General features: G+C 34.4%; 1 protein-coding gene across 1 annotated transcript; it reads right to left on the bottom strand.

The window, feature by feature from the left end:
- Positions 1-803: 803 nt before the first annotated feature.
- LOC123663714 (luciferin 4-monooxygenase-like) lies at positions 804-22226 on the bottom strand. The gene is made up of 11 exons (XM_045598380.1): positions 22074-22226; positions 21638-21845; positions 21099-21297; positions 18107-18229; positions 17041-17215; positions 6741-6881; positions 6268-6393; positions 5173-5256; positions 3978-4124; positions 1336-1501; positions 804-1030 (listed from the first exon to the last, which is right to left on the bottom strand). Exons 1-11 carry the CDS (start codon positions 22224-22226, stop codon positions 903-905), a joined length of 1650 nt encoding a protein of 549 aa, XP_045454336.1. The 3' UTR covers positions 804-902.
- Between the last annotated feature and the right edge of the window lie 625 nt (positions 22227-22851).

Raw genomic sequence — 22851 nt, 5'->3', positions numbered from 1 at the left:
AAATAATCAATAAATAATCACACTTAAAAAAATCATAAAATTCATAAAAAACAAACATAATAATAATACAAATTAGTACATTTATATTAATAAAATTAAAATCAATGTCAATATGTAACATTAAATTTATTAATTAATTAAAATAATTCAATAAAATCAATAAAAAGATAATAATAATTTTACGTCTCATTAATCATATAATCAAATCTAAAAAAAAAACAAAATTCATAAAAACAAACATTCAATAATAATAACACATTTTAGTATATCTATATTAATACAATTAAATTAAATTTTTTATATGTCAGATTAAATAAATAATGTCGCGATTGATCAATTTTTAAAGAATTAAAAGATTACCGAAAAACTGAATATGAATGTGGATGGACAAAAGAAAGTATTAATTGAAATTAGTATGCAGGATGAAATTGCGAGAGGCATAAATGATAGAAAAGGAATGGAAGAGTAGTAGTAGTAAAGACTCCGAGCTATGTCTTGGAGGTATAGATGCGATAAAAAAAATATTCCAAGACAGATGCTACCTCGCTGGGTACATCCGTCTCCTCCCTTAGTTTTTCCAAAGTACATTATAGAGTATGGTATCAAAAGCCTGTGAGAAATCCAAAAGACAGGAATATACCGCAATTTTTCTAGCTGTATAGTACTGCGCATATCAGTAGCAAATAATGCCAATAAAAGCTTAAACGAAACGGCACAATTTCACTTCAACTATGAGAACACTGAGTATGTTTCTCACTGACTAATTCAGTAAAATTTACCAAAGAAAAAAGGTCAAAGCAAAATTTGTACTTAGTAATTATTTATTAACGCTTAAACAATACAATTTATTCATTTTCGTTAGCACTTTAAAGACGGCTCCGCAAATATTTTAATGAGGTCTATCATTCTCTTTTCATTGTTAAAACCATGGATTTTAATTTTGTCCGATCAATTTTATAAGTAGAAGTCAGTGGTAAATCTTTACAGAATATAACGCCTCCTCGGAGTTGCTTCGAATCGGTCAGTGAGTCTGAAATATAAGTTGCAAATTTTAAGATTTATAATTCTTCTTATAATATAAATGTAAAAGTTTGTATATGTAAAGTATAAAATGATAAATGGATCGGTGCTTGGTACTCTTTACAATAGTAAAAAAATAATGTTTCAAGATCCTTACTCAAACTGTAATAGACTCTCTATATATACTATCAACCCTTATTTCATATAACATTAAGGTACTTCCCCAGTCGAGCTGCTCCAAATATAGAGAAGAATATTTCCTGTAATTTTCTACCACAACAAAAATTACGATTACATTTATAAAATATAACCTACTTTTCACTAAGTCTTTGATTTCTTGAGCGGTGATATTATATCCCTCATGGGGTACGACGCAAGCCACAACCAAGTCTCCTTCTTCGATATCAAGAATACCGGTAACTGCTACTTGGAAGACTCCTGGATGTTCAATTATAACATTTTCGATTTCTTGTGGAGAAATCTACACAAAGAAAAAATTATATGATTATAACATTTAATACATTAATATAAAAACACTAATTGTTTTTAAAAAATTTAACACTATTTATATTTTACGCTTTCAAATTAAAATAAATGATGAAATTAATGCATCATTTTAGCAATAAAATAATTGTTTGAAAAGTTGACAAAAATTACAATTAATTTGTTGTAGGAATGTGATTAATTATTGTGATTTTAATTTGGTGTAATAAAATTTTCTTCGGCTAATTTTATATAAAAAGTCATAAACGTGAAGTAAAATAGTAATGAATAAATGTTAAATATTGATTGTTGACAAAACTCTTGTGATTCGAACTTAAGCTTTTGTGATTGGGACTAGAACTCTTCTGGTTGGAGCTCTTGTCGTGTTTGTTTTCATTACCTTTTGCGACCTGCATAAAACAAATTAAATCGAATATCTATATAATACTAATCGAATATCAAATTTAATCGAATATCTTTTCCACGGTGACACGTCACCGATTAAATTGATACGATTTTTGTGACATTTAATATTTTAAAATATATTGTATCTAGCTGACCGGCAAACGTTGTTTTGCCAATAAACTGTCTACAATAAGTGTGCGGGGATTTACTTATAATCGAAAGCGTTGTAGACACTGAAATTACCATTCTCATCTCTACTCCGTGATGTTTGCTGGATGAGAGGTGACAACGGTGGACATCTAGCGGGGATAACTGATCGATTGATAGTTGATCAGTTATCGACCGGCGAAGGCAGAAGATCAAATTGGATTGAGAAAAAAAAACATAATTAAAGGAAATTATTAAACACACATACATACATACATATAATCACGCTTCTTTCCCGTAGGGGTAGGCAGAGACCACTTCTTTTCACTTGCTACGATCCTTATATACTTCTTTCGCTTCGTCCACTTTCGTAATTCCCTTCATACATGTTCTCCGGCTTAGGGTACCTTTGACCTGGCCTTTTTTCAAGACGTCCCTTATTTAGTCTCGGAACGTCCGCCTAGATCTACGCCTTCCAACCCTTCCTTCCACACTCGCCTTATACACTTTTTTCGTCAATCGTTCTTCACCCAATCTCTCGACATGACCAAACCATCTGAGCATACCTTTCTCAATTTTGGTCACTACATCTTCTTTCAGACCACAACGTTTCCTTATCTCACTATTCTTTATCCTGTCACTCAGTTTAACTCCTATCATACTTCTCAATGCTCTCATCTCAACTGCATTTTTTCTGCTTTCATGTTTCTTCTGCCATACCCAACTTTCACTTCCGTACATTAGTGTCGGAACCAGGGGGTGTTGGTTGCATGCACAGCCAAACAAGCCTTGTTAGACACCCTCCGACTGCTCATAAAGGAGTGCAAAGCTCCATTCACCCTGTTTCCTGCATACACTCTTCTTTCAATATCACTCTCACACTTTCCATCTCTTGTAAACTTTGAATCCAGTTACACAAACTCATTCACCTGTTCAATTTGTTCATCTCCAATCACGATATTGCAGACTGTTACTGCCTCATCTCTTTCAAACACCATCACTTTCGTCTTCTTTACATTCATCTTCATTCCCTTTCTTACAAAAGCTCCACTCATATCAGTTACCATCTCCTGCAACACCTCGGGCGAAGACGCAAGTAATACTTGATCATCAAGATAGAGAAGACATTTGACGAGTAACTCATTCATTCTCAACCCATTTTCATTCTCTTTTAAATCTGTCAAACAATTGTCCATGAATTAAACAGCCACGGTGACGCTACACATCCCTGTCTAACATATTTTCGATATTAAACCATTCAGTGTATGCCCCATTTACCATAGCAAATTATTAAAAATAATAAAAAATAAAAATTGCGATGAAAAAATAGGGTTTGATCGTAGAGAGGTGGAAAATTAGAAAATTAATATAATTTTTTTTTATTCTAAGTCATGACAAAATAAAAATCTTGCCAAAAAAAGTAAAGTTTATAATTAACAAATAAAATATAGGGGTTGATCGTAGAGGGTTGAAAATTTAGAGTTGTATGTATTTTTTAATGTTGTATCATAAAAAAAAATAATTTATATAAAACTTAAAAAAAATTAGGGGTAGACTACCCTTAACATTTAAGGGGATAAAAATTATGTTCAATTCTCAGACCTATATATATACACGCAAAATTTCATGATAATCGGTCAAGCCGTTTCGAAGGAGTTTAACTACAAACACCGCGACACGAGAATTTTATATATTAGATATTTATGTATTTACTAACCATGTAACTATTATTGGTTATTAGCAATAAAAAAATACGACAATTTTATAGCTCATATAGATTTTTCTGTCGATCGAGTTTTCCTCACAAAACCTCTAAAAATTGTTTTTACCATACTTTTAGTATTATGTATATTAGTAATACCTAGTGACTATTACAAACGGCAACGGACTTATATACTTCCTTATTTTAGATAAATAGCTACCTGGTGGTTCCTATACTTTAGTAAAAGTTTCATTCGCTCGACATAATAATAGTTTGACTTTACATCTCTGTACATAATATCGCCAGTTCTTAACCAGCCGTCTTTCGTGAGTACTTCTGCTGTCGTTTCTGGATTGTTGTAATAGCACTAAAATGAAGATATCATACAAATATTTAATGTATTTTTCTTCTAAAGAATAAATAGACAATAAACGGATCACACTCAATGGCCGCTACGATACGATAAGATTCAGCCTGTAACATCCCGCTGCTGGGCATAGGCCTCTATCTCCACGTAGGAGAAGGATTGGAGCTTAATCCACCACGCTGCTTCGCTGCGAGTTGGTGGATGTGTTCTATTACTATTATTTTCGGTTAAGAAATTGTAAAGTATTTGGTCCAATAAAGAATTTATAACACCCGGGGCCGAGGGCTTATCATGCTCTCCGAGGCGCGGCGGGGAGACCCACAAAGACAGACATCCAAACCGGAAAGAAATAAATATAAATAAATAAATAATAAATATCTGCACAATACACACACGTTCATCTGTTCCTAAAGTAAGCAACTTAATGCTTGTGTTATAGGTAACAGTCGACTGGTATAGCTACATATATTTTTTTAATAATATCTTATAAATATCATATAACATACACACACGGTCGTCTGTTCCTATGGTAAGCAACTTAATGCTTGTGTTACAGATAACAGCCGACTGTTATAACTTTTTTTTTGATAAATATACATAGTAAAAAGACATATATAAATATGTATAAATAAATATAAATAAATACAAATATTACACCCAGACTCAGGCGGGAATCGAACCCGCAACCCGCGGAACAGAAAGCAGAGCTAAAAGAAAGCCTCTCCGAGGCACGGTGGGGAGACCCACAAGGACAGACATCCAAATCGGAATGTAATATTTGTACAAATACAAACATCCATCCCGAGCGTAAACGTCTGTAATAGGGAATCGAAATCAACAAAGGAATGGATGTGACTATTACGTCAAGCAATCTTTTACGATTGCATGATGCTGAAAAACAGACTGATTTTCAATGAAGTTTTCAGTTTGTGAATTTGTTTTGGACCTAAAGTTGGTGCTACTCTATTGGTTTTTTGTGATTTTTTTTTGTATGTACTTCTATTGGTTTTTTGTGATGTTTTTGTTATGAACCTTTTATTATAGTTACCTTAAATATACCTGGCCCTTTTACCCACAGTTCTCCGTGTATGTTGGGCTCCGTTACGTCTTGTAAAGTTTCAGGGTTCACCAGCTGAAATATAAAATACGTCCAGAATATAAATGTCTATAATTAAATAAAGTTTTGTAGATTGCTTATACTTAGACGTGTTTCTCTTTCTCTTGATTATTTTTCTTTGTGTGAAATAATTGTAATCATATTGTTGTTTTTTGGTTTATTTTATTAAACTCTACTTTTTTAACCGACTTCCAAAAAAGGAGGAGGTTCTCAATTCGACTATATTTTTTTTATGTATCTACTAGAACTTTTGAATGGGTTCTTTACTAGAACTTTTGAATGGGTGGACCGATTTCGACAAAAAAATTTTTAATCGAAAGGTGGTGTGTGTAATTTGGTCCCATTTAAATTTACATGAGAGCTAACAAACTACTGCTTGAGTTACATCTAATAATGCGTTTTTACTTATCTATTATTTCATCGACCTACGTTGTATTATGCCGCATAACTTTTTACTGGATGTACCGTTTTTGATAATTTTTAATGTAATCAAAAGCTGATGTTAATCATGTGGTCAAATTTAAATTTTATCGAGATCGGATAACCACATTTTGAGTAATCTTTGATAACGCAATAACGATAATATTTACTTGACTATTATTTCGTCTACCTACGTTGTATTACTCGTCGATGTAATTGAAGTCGGTTTTTTTTTTTCGTTTGCGAGCAAATACAATTATTTGTAACTTTAGTGTATATACTGTTATTTCAATGTCTGCGACTTGTTATTTCGTATTACTTATTTAGAACTACATCTTTATTTTTCTCGGGTAGTTTTTGCAAGATTTCTTTCAACTACTTTACACCTTAGTGAAAAACTTATTTAAAAAGTTATTTTCAAACTTATACATGTTTAAAAAAGTAAATAATTAAGTAAAAATTTTTACGTGTCTTAATTTCACTTGAATTAAGGACAAGGTTTTATTTTTTATTTTTCTAAAACTAAACTCCTAAATATGAGTAATTATAATCCAATTCATACAAATAAATAAATAAATAAATAGGAATTTATGAAGAAGTACTCACTCTATGTTCCAAGGACGATAAAGGTTTACCAAGAGACGTTGGCTCAGTTTCATCAAAATCGAAAGCCATACCTGACATTTCGCTCATGCCGTAAATAACAAGAATGTTTGTGTTTGGAGTGGCCATCTAAAGAAAAAATAATATAATATTAGACAAATTTGTTATAATGGCAATTTTACAAAATTATTAAGCGAATCACGGTATTTTTGTTATAAAATAAAAGTTCAGTATCATTTTTGTTTATTACCAAAAAAATTACCATTTTGTCAAAAGACTTCTTGCATTTGAATATTTTATTAACTTCTTACCAAACTAATAGCTAAAATCTGAAGAAATTTGAATATTATAAAAGTTATATAATATTTTAAAATGTGATAAAAGCATTTTAATAATTAATATTAAGACATATAATTTTATATTAAAGTATAATAATATACGATTATATAATATAAAGACAACAGATATCAACCAACTTTCATATCTTCAACGAGTTTAGGATGAACCATGCCCCCGCCGATTAGAAATGTTTCAAAACTTGTAAAGTCACATTTGTCTCGATCTCCGATTTTCATAAAAGTTGATACCATACTTGGGCCCGTAAATGTAAATGTTGGCTGTAAAAAAATGGAATTCCGATAAGATTACTTCAAATATCTGGTATCTGGTAATTAAATCAAAAGTTATTGTATATTCAAGTAGTTTTCAAAAGCATTGTTGTATCGTCATTTTACGAAGTATAATGTACCTACTTGATGATATGGTGAGCGATGAAAGTCTTTATAAAAACAATATTATTTAAATTCACAATATTTATTAATTCAAAATATAAAATGAAATTTCAATTAGATTAAAAATAAAAATAACTGTTCTATGAGATGGTTGATACAAGTCTGATTTAAAATATATTTTAATAATTAAATTGTAAAACAATCAGATTGCTGAGTCGCTTATTCTATTGTTCCCATGTTCCATCCATTCATCCTTCGTAAGCGAGATTTTTGTGTTACGGCATGGAAACGCCTTCCTCCTTAAGAGGGGAGCTAGTAACACAGCTTCCAGGAGCGTCCTCGCGACATTTTTCCTTTGACTGTTTGCTTTTGCTATGTACTTTCCACGCGACTACGCCTCTTATCAAGACATAGAGGAGTATTGTAGACCAACTCGGGATTAGCATAGTATTGAGCCAATTGGATTCTTCTACTTCATGAATGTCTTCTGCTTTATTCATGAGTTCATGGATGCTGTCCAACGAAAGGTCGTCTAAATGTAATTCGTACTTGACCTCATCTTTATGTATGTTTTGACTGGCTAACGGGATAACTTCATTGATATTGATTATATTTCTCTGTGTTCTCAACGTTCTGTTCAAGACATTTATTTGACAATCTTCTGTGACGGTGACGAGAAAGACATTTGATGTTTTCAAATATTTTGTTTTGGGTCCACTTTGAATTCTTGAGATTTCAGGTGCAGTTAATAATGTTAGCCACAGAGTTTCTTCTATCTTCTGAAGCTTTCCCCGTTTCAAGTTTAGACGAGCATGCGTGCAGTTTTTAGCTTGTTGTCTGATAAGAGAAATGATGCATGCAATCTTCTGATTTTTCTATTATTCTTGTGTCCAACGATTTGCAAAGCATGGTGTCATCGGAGATCTTCTTACAATCCTCCTCTAAGTATGCGAACTCATCTTTTCCAAGTACAAGGAATTTGGATTTAGGAATGATAGTAAGGTTTTGTTTATTAGGAATGAAGTACATATGGATATAATCATATATATTATCATCAGTGGATGGGATTTCCAATATTAAAGTTAAAGAATGTCTTGTACTATAGGTTTTTACGACAATGGACTTTTTTATTTTATAGACATTTTCCATAGAAATCTCTACAACTGATTTGAAAGAAAAAAAATTCTGCAAATTATTTATTTCTAAAAATAAAATACGTGGGTTTATAAAACATTTAACTACATTAGCTTATCTAAAATTAACCACAAACTAAAACTTATTTGTACGTATATCTCTAATAAAAAGTGTAACTGATTTGTAACCGAATTTACGGTAATATTTGCAACAACGTAACTATACTCATAAATATTATAAAGGGAAACCTGTTATTGGCCTAATTTTTTTAATTCTTTAGAGTATGTATTAACTGAAACGCTGTTGGTTTTCTTAATAAATAAAAAAAAATCTTAACATAGAAGCTATTCGGTTTTCATTTTCATGAATCTTATTTACCTACGCTAATGATACTGTATATTTCTGGGAGTTGCTAATTTTATTGACTGAAGCACGGATATTTTAATTTCATTTTCTATACGAATCGCGTCTTCGTTATCTAAATTACCAGTAATAATTTTTACTAAGGAACCTTTAATGAGACCGCGCTTGACTCTATTTCTAGGTGTCATGAAACTTAACTTTCTGTCACTCAGGTTCAGATTGAGTTCGATTTGATCCCTATACGTTTTATGTAGGTCTACTAATGTAGTCTTGTTTTCGGTTGCTTTTGTACTTGCATATAGGGACATCAGTTTAGTGGAAACAACGTGTAAATGAGTTATATTGTAAGTGCAGGCAAGGTTAAAGGTATCAATTTGTTTAATGATATGACCTTGTTTAAGTAGTAAAATTCCGTTAGTGTTATCAATGGGTTGTATTGCTACGTCGGATTTTGATTGGAACACGAAGGATCCGATGATGAAGATGATGACAATGACCCTTGAACAAGATGAGGTCTACGCAGGAGTTTGAAGTGAACTCTTATAGACTTAGAAACCAGAAAACTGCAGCAAAAAAACTAGGTATTCTCTCTAAGGTCAGGCGATACTTCACTCCAGAACAGCTGCTTCAACTATACCAAGCACAAGTTCGGTCTTGTATGGAGTATTGCTGCCATCTTTGGGATGGATCCGCCAAATACCAACTGGCAACTTTGGACTCGGTGGAAAAACGAGCTAAGAGACTCATAGGTGACCCTACTCTGACAGACACCAAGTTGCAGAGTCTCGATCATCGGCGTAGGGTAGCTCGTCTGTCGGTGTTCTACAAAATATATTTCGGTGAGTGTGCGAAGGAATTACACGATCTAATTCCCCCAACAACCTTCCGCCATCGGGACACTAGGCGCGGTCGATCGTTCCATCCTTATGTCGTCGATATGCCACCTACGCGCACAAAACGCTTTGGCTCTACTTTTCTGATGCGCACAGCTAAGGAATGGAACTCGTTGCCCGCGTCTGTGTTTCCCGAACGATACAATCTGGGTGCCTTCAAGGCCAGAGTGAATAGGCTGTTATTAGGCAGGCATGCTCCACCTTCGACCACATCGTCACTTAACATCAGGTGAGATTGTGGTCAAATGCCTGCCTATTTGTCATAAAAAAAAAAAAAAAAAAAAAAAAAAAAAAATAGAGTTAGGATGGTTACCTATAACCTCTGCTACATTATTGGGATGAAGATGAATGATTTTATACGGGCCTTTAAATACCGGCTTCTTTTGTTGTTTCTCGCGGTTTTGGCGACCTGTTTGAAAACTGTTTCACCTACTTATTTACGTTATTTTCTCTGCTGTCTGGTTGCGTTTTGCTATGATTTATTCCTTGTGCTTTGACATGTTTGCTGCAATACACTCTTGTACTGCTTCAGCGTTTTTTTGATGTTAAAGCACATAACCTTGGTAAAATTGCCTAGTATAATGAAGCTCTAAGGGGTTTCGAAATGCAGTATGTGCAAAAAATAACTCATGTGGGGTGTATTCTGTTACTGAATGAATAGTATTATTGTATGCAATAACAGAGAATTTCATAATTAATTGTATGGGGTTGTCCTTATTAGTCATTCTTTGGATCCTAATTATTTCTCCTATTGTTGAATGAAAGCGCTTTATGGGTGAATTTGAATTTGGATTATAGGGAGTTGTGAAATGAATATTGATATCATGTAAGGCACACATCTCCTTTAAGACATCGTTATCAAACTTACTGTCAGAGTCAGTTGTAATTTTAAAAGGGGTTCTTAACACTAAGAAAACGTCAAATAAGGCTTCTGCTATATGCACGCTAGAAGTTGCACTTAAAGGGATTGCCTGATCATAGTTCGAGAAGTTATCGATGATAGTAAGAAAAGTAGCTCCTTCCGTGGAATATAAGTCTATAAATAGATGATGCATAGGTTTAGTTGGGGTTTCTGTTAGGGCTAATGGGGGTCTTAAGGGGTTTCTTTCATACTTAGCTTGTAAGCATATATTACATTGATTGAAAATGCTTGAATAGTGAGTACATCTTAGGCCAATGGTAATTTCTATGGATTTTTTTTTGTACGTTTCTTGAATACCACGATGAATCGTTTTACCTTCGTGATACTTTTAAATTATTTCTTGTTTTTCGATCTTATTTTCTACCAAACTAACGCGTAAGAACATCTCAATAGCTTAGGGCCTCTATCATTGAATATCGTTGTATATACTCTAGAGCCATTATACTCAAACTACGGCCCGCGGGCCGCATGCGGCCCGCCGGGCCCTTGTTGTTGGCCCACCTGAAGTTACCAATTTATTGTAAACCAATTTAATTTTTGTGTCCACTAGAAAACGGGCGTTCGGATCAAAAATTTGAGACGATACAAATTGTAATTACTCTGAGTTGTTCGATGAGTTCATTGATTTTAAAGAAAAAAAGGGAAAAATAGAGAATATGTAGAATTTTTGAGTACCAAAAGTATAAAAACGTCCAAAGATGTGCCCAAATCCTACTAACATTTTTTGGATCTACGTATGTGTGCGAATCGTCTTTTTCAAAAATGAAATACACAGGAGGACGTTTATAGAAACAAACTTACAGACTCTCATCAGGAAGATATAATAAGGATAGCATGTAGCGCTAAACCAGACCTTAAAAAAGTTTTAAAAAGTGTTCATAAATACAAAAATGGCATTAAAATACGTTAAAATCTATATAATCGTATAATCACATTTCATTAATAAACTAACTACATTATTAGTTTGGAATTTCGTTTTAATTGAAACCTAAATAGTTTTTGCTTGCGGCCCGCGACACCATGACTGAAACGTGTTTGTGGCCCCTATAAAAAAATGGTTGAGTACGGCTGCTCTAGAGAGTGCGCGATAAAGATCTTCATTATAGAAATAACAATGGAATACTCGATCGGCTATGGTATATAAATAGTACAATTTGTTTTTCAGTATTATTCACTGGGATGAATACATCCTTAATAATTAATTTTACGAGAATTTGTTGATCTATTCTCTACCTACCCTATATTTTTGAACCAGGGGTTGACCTTATGTGAAATTGCTTAAGTTGTCTGTCTATGGCATCTTCTAAAATTGGTATTCGTTGGTTTTCGTTATCGGGTTGAGTATGATTGGTCGAAACGAGATTGTCAGGGTCAATTGAACTCATATTGTCAGATTCAGGTTCTTTGTAAGAGGTTGTTTGTCATGTCTAAGTGTTTTGTTCTCGTCAATATTAGTATTATTACCTACAGAAGGGATTTCTTATTGTATTACTGTTTCAGTCTCTTCTTCTCGACGTACATTTTCAAATATCCTTTTGATTATTTCGTCATTGTCATTGTCATCTAGATTTACTGCAAGAGAGTTGTTGCTTTTATGGAAAAATTTTACTCGGGAGACAGCGTCTGCGTTTCTTTTTATAAATAACCTCGTAGTCATACTCGGCTAGTTTTAATCTCCATCGGGCTCATTTAGAGTTGGGGTCTTTTAACGAAATTAATCATGTAATCGGCCTATGATCGGTATATATTATAAATTTTTGACCGTAAAGCTATGGTCTGAAGTATTTAACTGCCCATACTATAGCCAACAATTCATTTTCTATTGTTGAGTAGCGAGTCTCGGTATCAGAAAGAGTCCTAGATGCATAGGCTACAGGCTTATCCGCCCCTACGGGTCCTTGTGTTGTAAGATAGGTGCATTAGTCAAGACTTATTTGCATTTATTAAGGGATTCCACGAATTCTGGTGAATGTATTACCTTATTGTATTTCTTTAGACATAGAGTCATGGGCTTGGTCAGTTTGGCAAAATCTTTAATGAATTTTCTATAGTACCCTACTAGTCCTAAAAAACTTTTAATGTCTTTATAAGTTTTAGGTAAAGGAAAGTTCAAAAAGGCTTTAATTTTGTCCTGGTTTGGAACGACTCCTTGTTCTGTTAGTTCATGACCTAAAAAATTTGACGTGCTTTTTCAAAAATTCGGATTTATCTAATTGAATTTTTAAGTTATGAATTTTAAACTTATCAAATACTTGTTTAATTTTCTCAATGTGCTCTTGTAATGGTGTTGATATTATTATGACATCGTCTAAATAAGTGAAAACGTTTTCTATCCCTCTAAGGATGTAATCTTGAAAAGTGCTAGATGCATATTTCAGACCAAACGGCATCCTAAGAAACTCGTAATGTCCTCTCTCGGTAGAGAAAGCTGTCTTTTCGATATCGTTTGAATGCATTTCTACTTGATGATACCTACTAGCGAGATCTAACGTCGTAAAATATTGTGCTCTTCCTAGTCTGTCTAAACTGTCAGTAATGTTAGGTAAGGGGAATTTCTCCTCTATGAGGTTATTAAGTCTTCGATAGTCGATGACTAGCCTCCACTTCACCTTTCCGGATGAGTCTGCCTATTTTGGGACAATATGGACGGGTTAAGACCATGGAGATATACTCTCACATATAATACCCTGTTTTAGTAAGTTATCTACTCGTTTTTGTATTTCATTACACTGCTGTGAGGCCTGTCGGTAATTTTTAACAAATATTGAAGTTTGGTCAGTCAGTCTTGTAATGTATATTTTTATTCCTTGTTCATTCTCTTAACAATTATTTCGTTCGTCGAGTTGCTATTCTTCATGCTAGGCTCGCTATTAGCGTGTTTTGTGTAGGCGGCCGTGGATGGAGTTCGCGGTGTAGATTAGGCTCAGAGCTATATAAGCGCTGGTGCTGTTCAGCTCCTTCCTTTTCCTTTGTCTTCAGCCTCGATCAGTTTCAAGGTGCGATTTTGTTGGGTGAGTTGTTGTAATATTAAATACTTTTATTTAATTTTAACTACTAACTTACTTTTGTTTTAATTGCGAATATGTGTGTAGATTGTGTGTGTTAGATTAATTTTATTTGCTCTAAAGTTTATTGTTTTATTAAATTAAATTATTGTAAAATGTAAGGATGTGCTTGTCTTTATGGGCCATTTCCGTGTCAACCCAGAGACGTTGGGGGTTAACTACGGAAGGGCTCACTTTCTGGTGTAACCTTCCACGGACACGTGCGGTGCCGGTGATACCACGTAGCCGGATTTCGTGGATTGGCTGCTAGGACCCCAACACCTACGATATAGAACTACTGAACCTCTTCGGATCAGCATCGGGATTCTTCCCTCTGGTCCAGCACAATTTTTTAACCCTGGCTGACCTCGTGATGGAGATGCAGTCGTGGAGTTTGGACTACTGAACTCGAGAGACTGGCGGGAGATCGTCCAGGGAGTTTCTGCGAGCCACGTGTCACGGAGACCCGCAATGATAAATGACCACAGTTAACCTCTACCCACGTGTCAGAAATAATTCGAACCCTCAGTGTAGTTTAAATTAATATTAGATTAATCAAAAATGTATTTCGGTCCATATTACATTATTTAAAATAATTTCGGCTTTTGTTAAACTCGTTCGTTTTATCCGTAAACGGAACATAAAGTTGTTTGTTCATTCAAATTTGTATTAAGCTTAAAATTGTGTTTCCTTGTGTTAAATTACTTTCTTTTTTATAAATATATATTTACCTCTCTTTGATTTAGTTCGTCGCGTTAAAAATAGAATTAATATTCTCTTATTCTATGCTCTTTAATGTAATTGCATTTAAATATATTTATTACATACTATTTTTTTTAGCGCGCGAGAGTCTAAGTTTATGCTTAACATCGGGCGTGAAAGAAAGCGGAATATTTTCAGAGTAGAAAATGTCTTTGTACCGATAGCAAATCTTTGTGATTTCGTGGCGCTCTGCGTCGTTCATGTGGTCTGTACGTATTTTTCGTTAATTATTACACAACTTTTACTATATATTTTTAACTTTTACTAATATTCTCCGTGTTGCGTATTACTTTCTTAACGGTAATGAAATTAATAATGGAAGTTTTGAATTTGCCTTTGCTAACCTGCACTATTGCCGCGGGTGATTTTAAACCATTAGACCAAATGTACTCGTCATTAACATATTCACCGTCAGAATAATTAGTTTTTACAGTTATAACTCTCTCACATCTATGTTCGATGGTTAATTTTTTACTGGGATAGTCAAAACGAATAGGTCAGTCTGCTGTCAATGGATGTAAAATCTTATTTTTTAAGTCGATATTACTACATAATGTTTTAAGTAAGTCTAAACCTCTCAGTCCTTTATACTTCGGGTCAAAGTCAAATATCAGAAATATATGAATTATATCAGTGTTAATAGCTGAGGTATCGGTAAATAAGCTACATAATTATGCTGCGTGGTTGCGTGTGCTGTCTTTATTTCGAACGATTCAAATTCTACACAACATTGAAAGATAGAATTTATAATTACCTCGGGGGATATTAATGATCTAGAAGCACCAGTATCTGTTAGGGACTTACCTTTAAATTCCGGTAATTCTATATAAGGTCTTCATCTTGATTGATTAATTTTGTTACTTCTCTACTCCAGGGTCTGGGCTTATCGTAAAAACCTGCTGGTACCTCTTCATTTACATATGATTCTTGTTGACTCAATACGTTATCGTACGGATAATGTTCATGGTACATACCTTGTTCGTTTTCATATGGCTGTTCTTCGTGTAAACCGGTATAGTATATATAACTCTTCCACTACAAACTGTGGCTTTTCTGGACTATTGACTGATTTCATGGTTACATCTGAAACCTTTTGTTGCTTAGGCTGGCTTACCTGCTGTTGAGGAACGTTTCTTTGAAAACCTCCCGCTGGTGGTCTATAGTTGCCTGATGTAGGGCGATTCTTGTATGGTAACGTGTACTGAACCCATTGCTGGCGTTGCTCAGGTGATAAAATTTTTTTTGTGGTACAAAATTGTTATTTTGTTTTTGGACTGGGTTATTTATAAATGGTGTATATTATATATTTAGAAACTGAATGAAGTTTTAATTGGTTCTCTAGCCTTGGGTTGAGATGATGTTGGTATATTAACCTGATTATTATTAAATATCTTGCTATAGGCAAGTCTAGCCTCCTCCTGTCTGGCTATTACTATAGCTGATTCTAAATTAAGAGGGTGAGCTATTCTCACTCATATTGAAATTTGGAAATCCTAAATTATTCGTATATTTGTTCTATTACCATCTTTTCATAATATATACGGAAGGAAGTATAGCAAAGGAACTTGGAATTGAGAGAGTACTCACCAAAGCGCCTTCTGCATCTGCTCTCCGGGTCTTGTATCTTCTCTTGAAGACTTCGCCGATGCCGCCGTTATAGATTCGTTGTAGAGAAAATCGCGGTTTTAACGATCAAAATCGTTCAATTGACCAAAGATTTTATTCACCCAATTGCCGCAACAACTACTGACTGCGCGAGTTATGATATGGCGAGCGATGAAAGTCTTTTTAAAAACAATTTTATTTAAATTCACAATATTTATTAATTCAAAATATAAAATGAAATTACAATTAGATTAAAAATCAAAATAACTATTCTATGAGGTGTTTGATACAAGACTGATTTAAAATATATTTTATTAATTAAATTGTAAATCAATCAAATTGCTGAGTCGCTTATTCTATTGTTCCCATGTCCCATCCATTCTTCTTTCGTAAGCGGGATTCTTGTGTTACGGCATGGAAACTCTGGCTGGCTGCGTATTTATAAGATACTAGCTATGCCCCGAGGTTTCAAAATATTTATTAAACACATTTTACACTATCTTCTAAATTATGCATCCAAATTAAATGCAATAAGATACAAAGTTTATATTCATTAATTTTCCTTGTTCATGAAGTATTTTTCATTAGTAAGGATTCATATAATTGGCTAATAATAATGCAATAAAATCACCTTTTAAATTTTTGCCACCATTAATTTTTTACATAGTTATTTTAAAACTATGATATCTACATATGATTCATTGAAATCAATTAATGTCAATATTAATGTTGGTCAAAAAGAAATACGTGTGATAAATAACGTTTTTATTTGGATAAGGTTATCTTTATATTATGAAACCATTTTCGCAAGTAAAAATGCATTATTCTAGAACAAATATGATTAATACAATGATTTAACTTTAAAAGATAGACATATACTGTCGCGGACTTTTTTTATAACTTTTGATGGCAAATAATTCCGTGATTCATAATTTTTGGGTAGCTTTAACCGTTTACGCAACGTAGGCAACAGAAGCCCTCAAAAAGCATTTTTTTCCGTTTTTGTAACAGTTCTTATATAAGAAGCATTAGCGTAGCTCCTGTTTATCATAGCATAATTTTATATAGCCTATAGTTTTCCTGGGTAAACGGACTATCTAACGCAAAAATATTTGTTCAAAAATATTAGTTGCTGAGAGTAGCGCATTACATTATTGCAAACAAACAAACAAACAAACTTTTCAGCTTTACAATACTTGTATAGATTATGCATAAGTTGTTTCATTGTTATTTACAGGACACGTGTCATAAAATTGATATGTTTTCTTGTTTTATTAAATAATACATCTCAATAACTATAATGCTCACTTATACATACGTACCCTGTATTTATTAATGAGGTAAAAAGCATGATCCTGTGTCATTGGCGCTGAAGACTGCAGTCTAGTATGTCTTATGATCGGTGAGAAAACAAAGTGAAACAGCGCCGAGTACCACTGAATTGGAGAAAATGTTACTGATAGGCGTGTAGGTGTTGGAAAGTTTTTAAAAGTTGCCCTGCAAAAAAAATTACTTTATTCTATTGTTACCTGAACAATTACTTGACCTTGTAACTATTTATCCTTATAAACTCCTAACTGGCTCGCTGACACAGTTACTAGTAACCCTATTATCAGATTCACGCTTGTGGGTTCGATATCCACCCGAGTCTGGAAGTAATATGTATATATTACATCCATATTTGAGCTTAGGAATTGACGGTTACCTGTTTATGTTAAACGTATTATTTTTTTTTAAGAAAAGTGCGTCTCCCGTACTACAACACAGTTTAAAATAATTGTGTTTGCTCGCAAACGAAAAAAAAACCGACTTCAATTACATGGACGAGTAATACAGCGTAGATCGACGAAAAAATAGTCAAGTAACTACGTGTTATCGTAGATTACTCAAAAAGTAGTTATCAGATCTCGATAAAATTTCAACGTGACCACATGATAAACATCAGCTTTCGATAAAATTAAAATTTATCAAAATCGGTACATCTAGTAAAAAGTTATTGCGGATTTTCGAGAGTTTCCCTCGATTTCTCTGGGATCCTATCATCGGTTTCCTTATCATGGTACTAAACTAGGGATATCTACTTTTCACCAAAAAAAGAATTATCAAAATCGGTACATCCAGTAGAAATTTATGCGGTATAATACAACGTAGGTCGACGAAAAAAGCGTCAAGAAAAAACGCATTATTAGATATAACTCTAAAAGTAGTTGTTAGATCACAAATGAATTTAAATGAAAACAAATGACACACACCACCTTGCGATTAAAAAAAATCGTCGAAATCGATCCACCCGGTCAAAAGTTCTGATGTAACATTTAAAAAAATACAGTCGAATTGAGAACCTTTTCCTTTTTTGGAAGTCGGTTAAAAAATGAAATAAATAATTACCACACATAAGGTACGAAAACGGCCATATTTTTATGGGTAACAGCTACTGATTTCGGTATCCCTGTAGTTCCGCTCGTGGCTAATAATAGCGATGTTGTAGTTGCTGAATCAAAGTCGGCAGCTCTGAAAGTTATTTAGTCTTTCAATATGTAAGTACCTAGGTGACCGAGCTTAACTCATTATTTTTAGAAAATCGTATTTTGTGGAAATCATATTTAAATACGAATTACAGATTTTGTTTTATACAAGTGATATACATCCACGGGCTTTTGAACCCGTGTCCTTTTTTATTCTAAAACATGCAATTTTTATTTTTATTTTTTTTATTTCAAGGTAGGCGTTACTCAGCAACATCACTGTTCAAGTTAGACTAACGTAATGTCTCTAAAAGAGAAGTGAGTCCACCGACCGGTTCTTATTCTAATGTATGGTACAATTTATCTATGTATTTATTATTATTATTATTATTATATATTTTTTTCTTTTTTTTTCCTAATAATAATATACTTATATCTAGCTTAATCTTACATTATTTACATGCGTAAACGTTTTCTTAAAAATATATATTTTAATATTAACTATATTACCACCTACTCCTCCCAAGCAAAGCAACCTATTCGAATTTTATTTTGACATCTCGAGAATACTCTCAACAACGGCGGTGTTTCTATTATGAATCGCCATCTTGAGACTATGATCGAGGATGTCTTTTTCTGTAGCCTTCGCCGCCCTCCTGACGAAACGACAGATCGCGTCATCCCTGTAGTCGGTGTAGTAGACAAAGGCCTTGGTGTGTCTAGTCACCGCGACTATCGCGTGCGAAACGCTGTCATGTATTCGCAGCCTCCCATTTCTCGGCCGAATGAGGATGACACTCTCACTCGTGCGGCCCTGCGCCTCGTGGATAGGAAGACACGCGACCCCTTTCCCGTATCCTTGGTCCACCAGCAACTTCTTTTCTTCCTACGTAAAGACCAGGTACAGGGTCCAATTCTGTCTTGAGAGATTCGCGCGCCCGTGAAGCTTTCCACGCGCAGGGAACGGATTATTGGGCTTGAGCTATAGATATCAATGTGGACCTCACTGATGGCGAAGGCGACATCCTCGAGGTTTCGGTGCGTGCAAGACAACTTCCACGATATGCCTGTTATCAGGGTTGGTCTGCTGTACCGCATCTTGAACAGGTCTTCCCTGTCGATGTACGGCAGCTGGTTAATGTCTCCGATGAAGACCACCTCCTTGGCTCCTGATAATCGGGCTGCCATCAATATGGCCCTGAAGTGGTTAATGAGTGCTTCATCTACCGTAAGACGGCTGATTTTTGCGCCCCCTCGAAAGCCACTGACCAGTACGGAGGCCATAGTGCGCACCTTAGATTTGGCTTTAACGCCATAGCGGTGCGCCAGCTTCTCCTTAAGTTCTTTGGCAGCCTCGGCTGTGGCCGTGATGACGACTTCCTCGTCCTCATCGAATTTCCCGACTACGCGAGTTGTCTTGCCACATCCTGGAATCCCATTTATCCATTCCAGTGATGGTAGCCCCCAGACCACGGAAGAGCCATCGGCGTCACGGTCCTTCGTGATGGTTTGAGCCATCCAGAGTATCCGATCATCCAGCATCAATCTCGTGCATCTGACCACTACCAGTGTATTAAAGGTCTGAGAATCTTGTTCCTCTCGTTGTTTACCTCTCGGTTTGTCTTTGTTACGGCCAGGAACTCGGTAAGGGCATTTTACGCGTGTTCAGACGGTGTGGACGCTGGTCGAAGTCTTGGTGGTATTATTTGCTCCATATCGTCCCTTGTTCGAACAGTTGGTGGCGCTTCCGGGTGCTTCGGACTGTCGTCCTCGGTGAACCTTTTCAACGCCTCGATTTGCCGCTCTCTTGTATCGACCTGATTGGGGGACAAGTGGGGCGGTTTTTTGCCTCGTTTTGGGGAGATCGTCGATTGGATAAACTTCGCCATCGACATCAGACTCGGTTTCGGTGTGGCCATTGTCAAATTGCTTAACTCAGCCTTTTGGGCCTCGGCCTTTTTTTGTAGGCGCTTCGATCCGCTGTGTGTGGGCTCTTCAAGAGCCGGCGATGCGAGGGGTTTAGATGTCCTGATCTTGGATTTTAAGTAGCCTAGATCCTCCCCCCTGTCTTCGTATATAATGACCTCGTTGTTCAGTGAGGCCTTTAGACACCGGTACCTGTCTGGTACGTTGCCTTTGTCATATCCGACTCTCATTGAGCCCACACTGATCCTTCCAGGGGCCTCTCCGGAGGTCTCTGGATATATATATATATATATATATATATATATATGTATACTTTACCATATACTATCTTAAAAGGAGCTAAAATAAATAACAAAATATATAATATAATTAATAGTGTCTCGATGTTTCACATGCGTAGCGTAATATCTGGTGAAATGAATGGGATTTAATAGGCATGTCAGCATATGTATTATTCTTAATTTGCAGACATCTATATATTTGGTTTCATTATAAGTAAGAGTAACAAAAAATCTTCCATCCACATAAACTTTCTCATTTATTATTAGTAGTATATTTATATAAAATGTAATTTATTGATAGCAAAAAATAAATAAGACTCGTAGAATGACCAAAAATTCATTGCTACATAAGTACATTATAGAAAGAGAAAGGATATTTATAAATAATCTGTAAATTATGAAACTTCGGAATCGATTATAGTAATGCATTTTTTTGCACCGACCACTATTGCGTTTGGCAATTACTGTGACCATTTCTTCAACGCTTCGACAATCTATCTTAATCTTTTTATCTTTCTGAATAATCGATTTAATTACTTAATAGTGTTATTGCATTATATTGTACTTTAACCTCTATGATTATTTTATTTCAATATGTAGCAACAAAAAATAATAATTCTAATAATTTATAGTTGTTACAAAAACCTAACAACAATACGTACGTTTTCACTAAACAAAATAATAAATATTTACAAGTAGATATCTTACTCGAAATCGTCAACCGACACGTCACTTCCATATTTATCTAGAAGTTCAGGGAGACTCAAAGTTTCGTTACTTTTGTCGAAAGTAATAACTTGCGTATCGAAGGCCAGCTCTTCTAAAGCCAAACGAACATCCTTTAATCTTTCACTTTGACAAAATACAATCTTTGGTGCGTTTAATCTTAAGGTTTCTAAAAGTTCACCTAAAAGAAATAGAAAATAATATGCTTTTAAATTGATTTTCATTAACTATGTAGGTATATATTACTTTGTTTATTATTTGTACTTTGATTCGGCTTCGACGGGTAGTATTACCCGGTATTATTGTTTGTTGTTTTATCATTTTTTATTATTTTTAAGGAACATATAAAAAAAAATAGCCGAATTGGTCGAGCCATTCTCAATTTACGCGCTTAGCAACATTCATTTTTATTTATAGAGATAAGATTATTTATTTTATCTTATAACATGCACGCATTATTAAAAGGCTTAGCTTAGGTGTAATCACAGTAGTAAAATATATTATTTTCACTTTTCACTTACTATGTTTAAGAGTCATATCGATTCCGGCAACAGCTATACCGAGATAAAACGCGGCGTACATAGGTATAGTAAGGTGAATGTGGTTTGGACCCATCAAAACGATGACGTCTCCATGTTTCAGATCTAACTTTCTGAACGCCGTAGCACACTGAACTGATCGTGTTAGGGCAGAATTGAATGTCTCAGATTCATCTGTAGCACCATCTATCTGAAAATATATAATACAACTTTTAGTTATTGAATTGAAATTTTGAATACAAATTATTTGAATTCCCAATCTGGTTTTACAATGAAAATCCATGTAACCCATTTGATTACAAAACTGATTTTACATATACACTGATTTTACATTAAGTCATCAGTCACATGTTATTTAATAATTATTGTCAACAAAATTAGTTTAAGATAAGAATAATTCATTTATAATAACATATACCTGTAATACAAAATTTGGTGCATCTTTGAATCCTTGTAAAGTCAGTTTTCCTAGATGGTGTCGATCACTTGGTATACCACTTTTTGCCACCACTCGAGCACTTAGTTCTCCCATGTACCAATGTACGGCATCAGATCTGTGACATGGTGCCATTTTTATTTAAAGGCTGTACCCGTGCTCTTAGTAGCTGGAATTTTTTACCAAGAGTTCTTGTTAATGTTCTAAAAGTAGGTATTTCTTAAAATAAACAGTTTTTTTGGAAATATGGAGAGATTGTTTTATCACATTATCAATGTCATGACTTGAGTTCGTTACGATATTAATCTATTTTAATGTAAATAATGGAAGAGATTGCTTATGAGCGATTATCTTGACCTTGATGTCTTTTTCAAATTTTAAAATAACTATATTTAGCTATAAAACACCACCCTTTACCTTATGCAATTAACCTCGTAAGGCCCATGATTTAAATATTATTATATAAATATTATACTTAATAGTTAACACCGATGGCAACTAATTGTTGGAAATATGTGAAAGCATTTTTTTTAATAATACTAGATTGGCAAACAAGCGTACTGCTCACCTGATGGTAAGCGAATACCGTAGCTTATAAGCGCCTACAACACCAGAAGCATCGCAAGCACGTAACTGACCCTAATACCCCTCCCCCTCTAGGAGATCAGAAAGCCTAGTGCGAGTTTTGTTTAATCCGTCTCGCAATAACGGGCGTTAACTTTAAATTCATTTTGTATGGCAAATTCGGGATTTCAACCTA

The sequence above is a fragment of the Melitaea cinxia genome, chromosome 20 (assembly GCF_905220565.1).
Source record: "Melitaea cinxia chromosome 20, ilMelCinx1.1, whole genome shotgun sequence".
NCBI classification, from domain to species: domain Eukaryota; kingdom Metazoa; phylum Arthropoda; class Insecta; order Lepidoptera; family Nymphalidae; genus Melitaea; species Melitaea cinxia.
Note: the sequence above shows the minus strand (reverse complement) of the source record. Positions and strands in the feature narration are given on the sequence as shown.

What these genes read in the sequence shown, in the direction of transcription:
- LOC123663714 (XM_045598380.1), bottom strand. Translation starts at nt 22,226, where the DNA reads ATGGCACCATGTCACAGATCTGATGCCGTACATTGGTACATGGGAGAA. An exon ending in TATCGTCCTTGGAACATAGA is followed by an intron (nt 5,257 to 6,267) that starts GTGAGTACTTCT and finishes TTTATATTTCAG; the next exon opens with CTGGTGAACCCTGAAACTTT. An exon ending in AAGGGCCAGGTATATTTAAG is followed by an intron (nt 4,125 to 5,172) that starts GTAACTATAATA and finishes TCTTCATTTTAG; the next exon opens with TGCTATTACAACAATCCAGA.